This window comes from Nicotiana tabacum, chromosome 17 (assembly GCF_000715075.1).
Source record: "Nicotiana tabacum cultivar K326 chromosome 17, ASM71507v2, whole genome shotgun sequence".
NCBI lineage: Eukaryota > Viridiplantae > Streptophyta > Magnoliopsida > Solanales > Solanaceae > Nicotiana > Nicotiana tabacum.
This window is the reverse complement of record NC_134096.1, coordinates 103,781,260-103,794,805: the sequence shown is the minus strand read 5'-3', so window position 1 is coordinate 103,794,805 and position 13,546 is coordinate 103,781,260. Positions and strand designations below refer to the sequence as shown.

Genomic DNA, 13,546 nt, shown 5'->3' with positions numbered 1-13,546 from the left:
AATTGAGAAAAAGTTACGTGGAATGAATTATCATTTTTACATCTAGATCCTCGAATAAGATAATATGAACTTGAAATTCATAAAAGATAATTTGCAAAGCATGTCAGACACATTTGCTGATCCAAAGAAAGTAACTATATTCTCACTGAAAATGCTCATATTAAGTCTTAGAAGGACAAAATCTATGGTACGCTTAAAGCATATAGACAAATCGGTTTCAAATAAACTTCTTGATAAAGAAGATGAGCAAATGATCAAAATAATCATAAAGGAGGCAAGTGATCTAGAAGATCACATGACATAAAACTTCATAAAATCTCATGAGAGATTCAGGTACCTGAATATATGAATGAAAAGATCTCTATGTTATGTCTTTATGAAAAATAAGGAGGTTGGAACCAATATAAAATGTTTGTCGACGACATCTATAATATCGCTAAATATATATGAGGATCTTAAGTTTGGAGAAACAATTCAAGTAGAATTTGGTTTCATATGACAGACATGTAGTTTTGGACCTGCAGTTCAAACACTTGAAAGTATAAGGTCAATGGTGTGTGTGCAATCACCTTTATCTATCTTATGTCTAGTATGACATGAAAACTTGATGTAAATCTAAAGTCCATATGACTATACTTATATGATAATCCCTGAAGGATTTCAATTGCTTGAATCATATACAACTCTTGATCTTGAAGTACCACATCCTCAGTGCAATTTATGCACAAGTGTATCTTGCTATAACTATAAGCATGATAATGTGATAGCGATAATTTTTTACCTCTATGGAGATATTGAAAGGGCCATTCCACGACAGTTTATGAAGACATTATATATCTATCAAGAATGATGTTCATTCAAGTTAATATGACTGATTTTTTTTTTCGAATCTCTACCAACGATATTTTGAAGATGATGCACAAGATTGGAATGCGAAGGCTCAAGGATGTGAATTGATGCTCTCATAAGGGGGAGTTAATACGCGTTGTACTCTTTTCCCCTTACAAGATTTTGTCTCACTGGGTTTTTCTTACAAGGTTTTTAACGAGGCAACCAAAAGGCGTATTTCTAAACATGTGTACTCTTTTTCCTTTTCTAGAATTTTTTCCCACTGGGTTTTATTTTAGTTAAGGTTTTAACGAGATACATTATCTGTTGAATAGAAATTCAAGGGGGAGTGCTATAAATAATATTTTATTTATGGTGAATATCTATATTTTAGAGATATTTTATGAATTTTTACCTGGTGGCTAAGTCACTTTTTTCCTATAAATAGAGGGTTCCATTCCATTGTAATTAATCCCAAATAAATAGGAATTCTTTCTCTACTTTTCTCAGTAATGCTCTTCTTCTTTTATTGTTTTATAACAAAATTCATATAGTTCAATGAATTTGAATAGAAACTTGTAGTTTAAGTTTTTTCCTCCACCTTAAAAAGAATACTGGCATGGTTCATTGGTTTGAAGTACGAGGGCCACCATATAAAGTACAAGGAATAAATAAAAATCTTTTATATTTAATACATATATCAATAATTTAAAAATCCTAACCAAAAGAAAAAAGGTTCTTCACTCTAAAGTCTAAACAGTAAAAATGTGAAACACATTGGGATAGATGGATGATAATATAAGTATATAGCATTAATCGCTTGAATAATGCTAAAATAGTATGACAATTATGCATTTATTAATGTAGGTAATCTTTCAATTGAAAAATATCCATATATTCTGTTAAAAGAAAAAGGAGCGCCGACAAGCCCAATTGGTAAAGTTCAAAAAAGCAGCCAAGAAACATGACCATCCATGGTGCACCTTAAACAAGTCCAGCAACTTCCATAAAAATCTCTGCAAAAAAGTGAAAAACTTTCCCTTTTCCCATTATTCCCTGCTTAGAAATATCCTCAGATTCAAGAATTGAAGCAAACAAAAATCCATTTCTATAAGTGGTGAGAAAATATACATTCAGTCTATTCAAATCTTGCAGGTATGCTACTACTATCACTATTAGTAGCATTTACACTCTATTCAGAAACCCCATTAGTCCAATCTCATTATAACTGGTCACCTTCTTCCTCTTCCTCATCGCCCTCTACTTTCCAATCCGAGTGGCGACCCGCACGCGCCACTTACTACGCGGCGACGGACCCGCGTGACGTTGTCGGTGGCGCGTGTGGGTACGGTGATTTAGAGAGAACTGGATATGGAAAAGCTACCGCTGGGTTAAGCACTGTGCTTTTCGGTAAGGGTCAGATCTGTGGTGCTTGTTTTGAAGTGAGGTGTGTGGAGGACTTACGTTGGTGCATTCCTGGGACTTCTATTATTGTTACGGCGACGAATTTTTGTGCTCCGAATTATGGGTTTGAGGTAGATGGAGGGGGGCATTGTAATCCTCCTAATGCCCATTTCGTGCTGCCCATTGAAGCTTTTGAAAAGATTGCTATTTGGAAAGCTTCTAATATGCCCATTCAATATCGCAGGTTTGTGTTGTCACACTACTAGACTTTTTTTAAAAATATTCAACTGCTTCAATTATCACTGCCTGAATATTACAACTGCCTATGCGCACACATGCATTATTTGCACACCCTTTTCTAACTGTTTAGAATTGACACTGGCAGAGTTAAATTTGGCCATTTTGTTTGTCTGTGCGTGTTTAGACACACACTCATTTACAGTAAATTATTTAGTATTAGAATCAAATGGACCTTAACAAAGTGTAAGGGTAACTAATTTGGGTTTGAGGTTTATTTGTTGATTGATTTACCCTTTTACGGAAAAATTGAACGAGACTTGCAAGGACGTGGTAAAAACGAAGGAAATAGAGATATTCCCTTTGAGTAATGGACCAAAATACACATATGAGAAGCATAGAGGGTCCTAAAGATGAATTATTTGTCAGTTTTGTGATGGATTTGGGGATCAGTATATCTGATCCAAAGTAAAATTAACAACATATATTTAAAAGTCTTGCAATGAGGAACCTAGTCATAGTTGTAATTTTTATGTTTCAGGGATGGGCTAATTTGTTTTCCTAATGTCAAGATATGCACATTCTATTTCTATATGAAGTGGTTCGAAAATTGATGATCAGATATTGGCACTGGTTTATGTGGAAGTAGCATGGATTTGTGTAGCTTCATGTAGCTATCTTCTATTTGTTGCCAAAGTTGTCCTGATTTAAATGCGGAGGTGCTTCTTTAAGGAAAGTCGTTACAAACCATGTGGTCGATGCATATGGGTAAATATGGGTATGGTATATCCACGTCGGGGTGTATTTATGTATACATTGTTTAAATCATATACTAGCCTCTCTACATTCACCGTAGGGGCAAGGTCTGCGTACTATCTACCCTCCCCAAACCCCACTTGTGAGATTATACTGGGTTTGTTGTTGTATGAAAGCTTCTTATGAACTATGCAAAAATTACAGCAATCTTGATTGTGGCTGCGACTACCAGGCGATCAGTTTGAGTTTTCTTCATTATTGGATGGAGCTATCTGTGGCACAAGAATCATAACATACCTAATATGGAGATGGATTAATGAATAAGCTATGCTGTGACCACTTGCTATTTACTTATAAAACAAAATTCATAAATGAACAGACAACAGTGGCTATTATCTTACCTCTGCGGTTGGAATGTTGTGAGTCTATATAAAATCATACAGATGGATGTGCATGTATTCGTTCCTGGTCATGTATGCAAGGATTTGTGATCAGGATAAGACTTACAACAAATTGTTATTATCAGTGTACAAGCGGACGATGATAAGGAGATGATCCAGAAGGAGGAAAAAAAGGGAGGATGATGAAGATGTAGTTGAACAATTATCAGGTAATGGAGGAGATTTGAAAATCTGGTGGAGTTGTTGATAATAGTGAAGCCAAAATGTAGTTGACTACTCTAAATACTCTGGAAGAGCAACTAGGAATCTAGATGGATCCCTTTATAGGTTGAAATCGTAGGTAGAGACTGTAGGAAGAACAAAATATAGGGAGGAATTGGGAAGAGTGGACTTTTCATTAGTTACCTGCCTGTTTTGATATGCTTGTAACAGAGAGATTTGGAGCACCAGTTGACACCAAGGTTGCATCTGAAAGTAAGGCTCCTTGCGTCTCAAACTCTACTAAGCTGACTACTAAGCTGACTTCTTGATAGACTATGGTAGCAGACTATGCTAGCGTGGAAGGAAATGAAGGTTTTGGTGATGCATGGATCTGACCTTGGTTCAGTTTTGGATAACTATTTTTCGATAAACACAATTTTGTAAAGGAAGTTGTGTGGTTAGATTCGCTTTCAAATTGTTTTGGAAAATATTTGTGTTAGTTTTTATAAAGAATTAACTTTTGGATTGTTTTTTGGTTTCCAGGAAATATTTTGGTTTGATTCAGGAAACAATATATGCTTTTAGGACCAGATGACTTTGGTTTTGACTTTTAACAAGATTTGTTATGCCTAACGGGCCTTTGATCAAAGCTACGTATAAGTTGTCAAATATTAGGATTTTAATGGATTACATTTGCTGGCATATTGACCACTGTAGTACTTGCATTTGTTCTTACCATAGTAGTTGCTCAACGAAAGTGCCACTTTTGCTGTACATTGATTCGGCATATTGAATTGAGTTGACTTGAAGTTTATCGAGCTTTCATTTCATGATTGTTACCAAGATAGAAAGATCATGCAGAGAAACTGCTTTGGCTGATAGCTTGGATTTCATCAACAAAAATTTAATATAAAGACTCTGGCTTCTTCTGTCTAGTGGTACTCTGAACTAAGTAGGCCATCTCACGGCCCCTCTTTTTTCCTAACTAATTGGGGTAAGATGTTGGACAGTATCAAGGAGGATAATCAGTGTATAGTCAATGGACTTGACCTTTGAAGGTCAAACTGCATGCTCTGTTTCTGACGTTCAGACATTAAAAATTACCCATAATGTTTCCCCGGGATGTTCCCCTTCTGATCCAATCTCAAATGAGGCTGTAGATTCACTTTTTTCTTATCTGATGAATCTACATGTTTATCTCCCTTTTTAGTTAGACAATGCGAGTAGTTCTTAGAATTCCCTTGCTGATTCTTCCCTGTATGAATACCTAACCATATGCTTTCGTTTCTTAATCCTGAACAGAATAAAGTGTAGAAAGGAAGGTGGAGTTCGATTCACTATGGGTGGTGCTGGCATATTTTTGTCGGTGCTAGTAAGTAATGTTGCAGGCGCAGGTGATATAGAGGCAGCAAAAATTAAGGGTTCAAGAACAGGTTGGCTTCCTATGGGTAGGAATTGGGGCCAAAACTGGCACATTAATGCTGACTTGAAGAATCAGCCACTTTCGTTTGAGATAACTAGTAGTGATGGGGTCACCTTGACATCTTATAATGTAGCTCCTAAGAACTGGAATTTTGGTCAGACGTTTGAAGGCAAGCAGTTTGGATCTTAGAACTCTTGCCAAAATTGTATCTAAATCCTCATCTTCCATTTGGGATTGGCCAAGATTGGCTGGCAATGTTGGGGCATTTTTGTTCGAGTTGTTCATGTTGGACAAGTGACTACCTGATTTAGATGTTGCAGAGCAAAGCTGTGCGATTGTGTTGTATGTTATTCTTCTATTAAACTCCTGTGAACTTGAGTGTAATCAGAGAAAGAAACTTGTCACTTGGAAGGCATCGTTGTTCCTATTTTGCAATATATGACTGCTTCTGAAAGTCTTATTTTTATTTCCCGGATAAAGAAAGTAATATAGTAATTAGATCATGTAATGCAAAGGTACTTCAAAAGAATTGTAATCAAGCAACTGTGTGCCGGTCACAATGTTGCACACCCTGAATCAAAGTGGTTAGAATTGTTGTTTTGTAGAATAAGGATATTGCTTTTTGAATTTGATGAAATCTATGAAAATATTCTCATGAGTCATGACTTCGGTTTCAAAAGTCTTTCAGTGCTTATAAAAGGAGAAAATTGTTTCCTTGATATTATAGATTTTTTGTCAAATGATTAAAACGCTCTCCCTTAATCCTATCTACTTTAGGTAATGTATCAAAGGCACAAGGCTATAAATATATACAACCTGTTAAATTAAATAGTGTTATAACATTATTTTTCATTCATCATAACACCCAAAGCTCCATGTTGCCATTTTCCTTTTGTAGTTTTCCTGAGACCTGGCATATGGCAAATCATGCATTTTATCAGTTTTAGAAGTCAAGTCAAGATTGTAATCAGAACTCTATAGTTTAAGACAAGTAAATGTGGAGAGGAATGAGGATCTACGTTCACTTGGTACTGGCAAACTGCAAAATGGCAAAAATTATCATTTTCTATTAAAAAGTACCAGCTCACAACAGTATGAAGAAGAAAACTAGGCACACGTAGTTTGCTTGATGAACAATTTTATATATCTCTAAGAGCCAATTCACTGGCAACTTCTCTTGTTATCTTTCTAGTTAGCACAGAGTAGTTTAACTCAGTCGTGTTATCTTTCAGAACCCAATAGGGGGGAAAATAGGAAAATAAAAGGAAACCAGGGATACTGATATGGAGACTTCTCTCTATCTAACCTTTTTTGCATTTCTTTCTCTTCTTTTTGCCATCTATTTTATTCCGTTGGCAGCCTCAGATCCATCATACCGGAGTTTTCTTCAGTGCTTATCCAAACATTCAGATCCATCCGACCACATACTGTCTAGAGTGTACACTCCAAACAATTCCTCATATAAGTCTGTGCTACAACACTATATCAGAAACAAGAGGTTCAATAGATCAACCACTCCAAAGCCGGACATTATTTTCACTCCATTGCAAGAATCCCATGTCCAGGTTGCTGTCATTTGCAGCAAGAAAACTGACAAGCACCTAAAGATCCGAAGTGGAGGGCATGACTACGAAGGCATTTCTTACGTTTCCAACATCAGTTTTGTTCTCCTTGACATGTCTAACCTGCGTTCTGTTGATGTAGATATCCATAATGAAACTGCTTGGGTCCAAGCTGGTGCAACTCTGGGCGAACTTTATTACAGAATCTGGGAAAAAAGCAAAATCCATGCCTTCCCAGCTGGAATTTGCCCAACTGTTGGTGTTGGCGGACACATAACTGGAGGAGGATATGGTAACCTGCTGAGAAAATATGGTCTGTCAGTTGATAATATGATTGATGCGCACATAGTAGATGTTCATGGTCAAATTCTGAACAGAGAATCAATGGGAGAAGATCTGTTTTGGGCGATTAGTGGCGGGGGTGGAGCTAGCTTTGCACTGATAACGGCCTATAAAATCAAGCTGGTAAAAGTACCTGACATCGTTACTGTTTTCCGAGTAGTGAGGACCCTTGAACAAAATGCAGTTAACATCGTTTACAGGTGGCAATTCATTGCAGAAAAGATAGATAATAATCTCTTTATAAGGTTAACTCTAAAACCTATGGATGACAAGCAAAAAGGAACTAAGACAATTACAGCATCATTTGTAGCATTATTTCTAGGAGATTCCAAAAAACTTCTATCCGTCATGGATAGGGATTTTCCTCAATTGGATTTACATATTGAGGATTGCAAGGAGATGAGTTGGATAGAATCTGAGCTTTTCTGGGCAAGTTTCCCTGATGGAACACCGCCTGATGCTTTACTCAACAGATTGCCTGGAGCGGAATTTCTGAAGCGAAAGTCAGACTATTTGCAGAAACCCATTCCCAAGGATAAGCTGAAACATATATTCGATAAAATGATTGAATTAGGAGACATAGAGTTAGTATTCAATCCCTACGGTGGAAGGATGAGTGAGATCCCAGAATGGGAAACTCCATTTCCCCACAGAGCAGGAAATATATTTAAACTCCAGTATGCAGCAAATTGGGAGGAAGAAGGAAAGGAAGCAGAGAACTTCTATTTGAACCAGACCAGAGTATTGTACAACTACATGACTCCTTTTGTCTCAAAATCCCCGAGATGCGCATTTTTAAATTATAGAGACCTTGACATAGGGGTAAATCATAATGGAGATAACCGCTATACAGAAGGTCGTGTTTATGGACTCAAGTATTTCAAGGGTAATTTTAATAAATTGGTCAAAGTCAAGACATTGGTCGATCCTGATAACTTCTTCTGGAACGCACAGAGCATCCCACCTTTAGCAGCATAGAGTACAACTATAAGGGCAATCAGGACGTGATGATGTATGCGCAACCTTGAGGTGTCACTATTTCCATAAAGCCATTTTATTTTGGTATATTTCATTCTGTTGAAAGATTAGTTCTAGAGACAACCTTCTATAAAATTTGTATTTGCAACTTCCTTTTTATGTTGAATCCAGTTTGCTTCAAGGGACTAAGATATGCAAGCGACACACATCTTATCAGTTCTCATACATCCTAATAGTCTCAAATAGAATCTATAGTACTCTTATCCTTTTCCCCTTTTTTTCATTTGTTTTGGGGGGGGGGGGAGGGGGGTTAAATTGCTATAGGGGTAAGGGTTTCCCAGTTCATGCTCCTTAACTACCTTATTTCCAATCAAAGGAGAAATTTTCACATCCCATACTCTAGATAACAACTTCCGTGAAAAGCAACTACATCAAAGCAAAAGAAGCTCACAGGTTTATGAGCAGACAGATTCATCCAGCATACAGTATTTGCAACCTCTGCAGGTCACTGCATTCCTTCGATTATTATAGGTGCAAGATGAATAGAAAAAAGAGATTACGGCTTGTCAGTTTATGGTTTTAAGTAGAGAGAATTTTGGGTAGATTGATTAAACTACATGTTCTTTAGAGTTCAGTTAGTGCTATTGCTATATCAATAAATTCATTATTACTTTTTAAGAAATATACGTGGGTTTAATAACAGAATTCTGAAAATGTCTTTAGCCAATGATCTTCAAGTAGCTAGAAATTTACTAAAATTTGGAGCTCATAACCACTGTTTTAAAAGGCTTTTTTGGACTCGCCTCGGGGTTCGCTCCGGGGCGGGGCACTACTAAAACGCCCTGAGGCTCACGTGTGGGGCTTAGTTCTGTTTACGCCCCAAGCGCCCGACTAAGCACCCGAAACACGCCCAACGCTCAGTGCTCGGGGCTCGCCTAACAGTTCCTAACATAAATCATGCGTCGTATTCCCTAATTAGCTTTGTCGACACTCAAAATTCCTTAACAAATAAACGACTAAAGTCCTATTCATCCATCTAAATATGAAGTTTGAGAGTAATTCAAAATAAGGAGTCATAGTATTACATATTTATATATTTACGTATAAGTAGGGTGAATATCAAATGAATATTTCTTCTGAAAATAAATAGCCCAAATTAATATCTTCATTTACTCTAGCTCGTCATATCTTAGTTCTATGTCTCTGAAAATTATCAAACTTTTATTATTTTACCATTTGTAAGCAATTTTATATTTACTCATAAGAAGTAATAATTTAAATTATAGTACTAATGAAGTTTCCTAATTATTAACTTTTAGGGAGGTAAACTGTGTAGTTTGATAATATTTTTTATTGTGATTTTTTAATTGATTTAAAGATAAGATGTTATAGTTTATTTTTAACTCATAATAACTTGAACATTTGCATTTTTTATAATTATAAAAAAATGCTAGATATTTTATTTTTTTATGAGTTATTCTAATCTTTTTAAATTTTTTAAACTTTTAATGTACTTTATATTATGCTATTTATTAATTTATAAATCAAAAAATTAAAGATCCATGGGGCTTACGCCCTATGCCTCGGGGCTTACGCCTCGCCCCACGTTAAGTAAAACGCTCCGCCTCACGCCCCTGCCTTTTAAAACACTGCTCATAACTACAATGCAGGGACTCAAGTGTGATTAAGTTGTATCGTGCAACTAGTTTCCTATAACGTTGTTATGAAACTGACTATAAACATACATGCCTGGAAAGTAATTCTAGTTTAAAAGTAGAAGCATCAAATGTATTAAATACCCATATAAAACTTAGCTCAGACTTTCCAACAAACAGAACTATCGAACTACCTTTGGCTCTGAAACAGATAAAAGCTGGAAAGTAAAATTAGCAGCTTATCTTCCACCAATGCATTCTATGTAAGGAGCTAGAAAATAAAATAATTCCACTAATTGACATAAGATCGCTTGGGGGTAGCAGCAACTAATTACGGAGTAAAGTTGAAATCTGATGAACTGCATAGGAGGTGATAGCAGATTGCTTAAGATGGAAATTGGAATATAGCAAAGAAATTTCATTTTATACTTTTACTTGGATATCTATACAGTCTAAGTATCTTGGATGTTTGGACTACACTATCCACAATGATGACACAGTATAGCAAGATTTTAAAGTGTATAAATTGAGGAGCTGTTTAACTTGACGGGAAAGGAACAAAAGCGCACAAAGAGAATCACAGATATGTATGTTAAAATATTTCACTAGCTTCAGGAGAAATTAGATTAACTTTGTACGGGATGCAAGAGAAAAACTGAATATAGGTGCAACTAGTATGATATACATTAAAACCATCAAACATCTATCAGAAACATTGATGTGAGTCTCTACACATGTTCACATTAAAATTGGCAGTGAGACATTAGGGGTTTGCTCCAGTATAAAAGTTGTGAGAGTATCAGTAATCATACAATTGAAGAAAGAGGGGAAAATGAATATGAACCTCCGTATGAATTACCATCAAAAACTTCTCGCTACTGATCTTCAGTTGCTGAGTGTAGCACCAGGAAAAGAATCCCGTATTACAAAGAAAGCTCTAGCAATTACAGAGCTAGTTCAATTACCCTGTCCCTGGCTACATTACAGCTTCTGATTAGATTCTATAAGCAATCCATTTAGCATTACATGAACTGCAGCTTCATAGACGACCCCATTATAATGCATTCCATCAGTAGTACAACGAGCTCCACAACTATTACTCAACGCATGAGTGTCCAGCAACAAAAGGGGCCCACCAGATTGTCGCAGCAGCTTACTGCTATAAAGCTCATCAGTATAAGCCTGCCACATCACATCAGTCATCTTCTCTCGCTTCTCATCCGTCTTCAACATCGAATTTATCAACTTTGGCATTCCCAGCCAAAAGAAGTTGGGAGACCGAATCGAAACTAAATTCATGCCAGCTCCATCATTAGCAAAATCTGAAGGTACTGGTAGCAGCAATACAACCAAATCCCGCAACAACTTTAGGGAAACACCAAAATCAGTTGCATTATTTACATGTAACATATCCCATAGCCCTGCCCCAATCACAAATACATCAGGATAACTAATTTTTTCTTCAAACCCCACAACCAAATCAGTCAAGTTACTCACATAAGGTGCCCAAATAAATTCCAACTTCATCCCAATCTCATCGATAAACACTTTATAATCACTATGCCTCTTGAACAAATCCCCCTTAATCACCCCCATTTCATTTTCCCCCAATAACAGCTCCAACAAAGAAACTACAAATAACTTTGCTTGTGAATCCCCAGCAACAACAACCCATGACCCATTAAACAAATCTGAAGCATCAAACTTGGTCAACTTCTGGAAATCACATTGAACAGGTTCAGAGTCAATCCACTTCCAAGAAATGGTATTTCCCACACTAGTATTCTCAATATTATTATTCAATTCTTGAAAATCAAATTCTACTTGGTGAATTAAAGAAATGCAAGAATCAAGATTTACACTTGATGATAAGGGAACTGAACCTGGTGAAGATAGCATTAAGGAGACTAAAGGGAAATAACGGGTCAAATGAACACAAACAGCAAGGGTAATAAAGAGGGCACAGCTGAAAAATAACATTTTGTTACGGCTCAAGTGCCAACCTGCCATACCTATAGGGACAAAGAGTACAAGAAACGCTGCCAATAGTCCCAATTGGACAGCCCCCCACATTATATTCTCTTATTTTTCACTGTTAAATCATTCCCATTTTGCAGGAAATTATTTGAAAGGAATAAAAATTTGAGCTTTGACAGTAGATTTTAATAAATGTGAGGTAGTCGAGATGGTATGAATAGTGTCTGAAGGAAATGGAAGAGGTGATAGGCTGATAGCTATAGCGCAGCTGTGTGAGAAAGAGGAAAAAGAACAGTTTCCAAATGCGGAAATGAACACACGGAAAGAGGAAAGGAGGAAATAACAAAACACGCTCGCGCACCCACAAATAATACTCTACTCTGTGTTTTTTTTTTGTCTATATAGGTTTGGGCGTGTGAGACCGGTTTTATTTGTAACTCTACTGTCATCAATAGTTTAAATAAGCCCTCTATTATACTATTAGAGCATTAAAGCCCCTGCTATCTTACTATTAAACATAAATATCCTTATTTTAACAGATGAGCCACGTGGCAATACCAAACTCATCCGGTTAATTTTAATATAGATCCGACCCAAACCCATTAGCCGATCCTAAAATACTAGACGCTTCACCCTTATTAATGTGTGAACCCTAATTTGTTCACTCATTTTTGGTTCCAGCAATAGAAGCCCTCTGTCCCTCCCTCTCTTCCACAACTGAAATGCTATAACTTCTCATTCTATTTCTTTGTTCTTCTTCGTTTATCAGATAGTCTTGGTTCAATGTCTAGTTCTAGTGTTACATCGAGAAGGAGGTGCTATTGTGGGAAGATTGCGAACAACTTCACTTCGACGACTACAAATAACCCCGGAAGGAGATTCTACAAGTGTGCTAAACCCGAAGTAAGTTTGAATTTTGCTTGTGATTCATTACTCGTCGATGCATTTAAAGTTTTATTTTTTCTGCTCTTTAACATAATTATCGATTGTATTTGTAAGAACAAGTCACGTGGATACTGGGAATGGCAAGATGAAGCCCTCCCGGACAAAGCGTTGATAGTAATCAACGATTTCAAGTCTAAATTAGATACTGCCAATGTCAAAATCAGGACGCTGAATATGTTGTTGGATGCGTGCAAGCTTGAAAGGGACAAATTGATGGTAAAAGTTGATGTTTTGGAGGCTATAAATGATGTTGAAGTGAATAAAGCAAGGGAGATGGAAGTGAAAGTGATGCAGATGAAGATATTCATTATGGTTGCATTTGCACTGTTAGTCGAATTTGTTGTGGCATTGTTGATGAAATAAATTTTGCATTTTGTGTAGTGTAGTAGGGTTTTGATGAAGTTAATTGTTGTAAAATCTAGATTTTCATGAATGTTTTGTGTTGGTCAGCTTGGTTGTAATACCTTATATGACATGTTAATGTCGATTTTAACAGAATATGGCACAAATATGGTCAGCTTGGTTGTAATACTTTTCATTTTCGGATTTATTGTGTTGGTCAGGTTGGTTGTAATCACTAATTATAGTTCTTCATATAGCATGTTAATGCCTAGTTTAACAGAATAATGTATATTTTAATAGAAAAAACTGGGCAACTATGGCTCTAATGCAGTAAAAAATTTGGCAGTTCACTAACAGTAAAAATCTGGGCATCCACTCTAATGTAGTAAATTCATTCTAAGATGCAGTAATTACAGAACATGAAGTTCTGAATATAGAGCAACTTTAGAATAGAATAATGACCCTAATGCAGTAAAAAACTGAGCAATTCACTAA

The 13,546-nt window shown here is 36.4% G+C and overlaps 3 protein-coding genes across 3 annotated transcripts; 2 read left to right on the top strand and 1 right to left on the bottom strand.

Annotated features, from left to right (window-relative positions):
* The first annotated feature begins 1,714 nt into the window (after positions 1-1,714).
* On the top strand, positions 1,715-5,683 carry LOC107807232 (expansin-A13-like). Its single transcript, XM_016631577.2, has 2 exons — positions 1,715-2,476; positions 5,130-5,683. Exons 1-2 carry the CDS (start codon positions 1,986-1,988, stop codon positions 5,437-5,439), a joined length of 801 nt encoding a protein of 266 aa, XP_016487063.1. The 5' UTR covers positions 1,715-1,985; the 3' UTR covers positions 5,440-5,683.
* Positions 5,684-6,196: 513 nt separating this feature from the next.
* On the top strand, positions 6,197-10,249 carry LOC107807230 (berberine bridge enzyme-like 21). Its single transcript, XM_075234772.1, has one exon. The coding sequence runs from the start codon at positions 6,534-6,536 to the stop codon at positions 8,130-8,132; it is 1,599 nt and encodes a 532-aa protein (XP_075090873.1). The 5' UTR covers positions 6,197-6,533; the 3' UTR covers positions 8,133-10,249.
* A 458-nt stretch (positions 10,250-10,707) lies between these two features.
* On the bottom strand, positions 10,708-12,146 carry LOC107807231 (protein ALTERED XYLOGLUCAN 9-like). Its single transcript, XM_016631573.2, has one exon. It carries the CDS (start codon positions 11,858-11,860, stop codon positions 10,769-10,771), a length of 1,092 nt encoding a protein of 363 aa, XP_016487059.1. The 5' UTR covers positions 11,861-12,146; the 3' UTR covers positions 10,708-10,768.
* Positions 12,147-13,546: the final 1,400 nt, after the last annotated feature.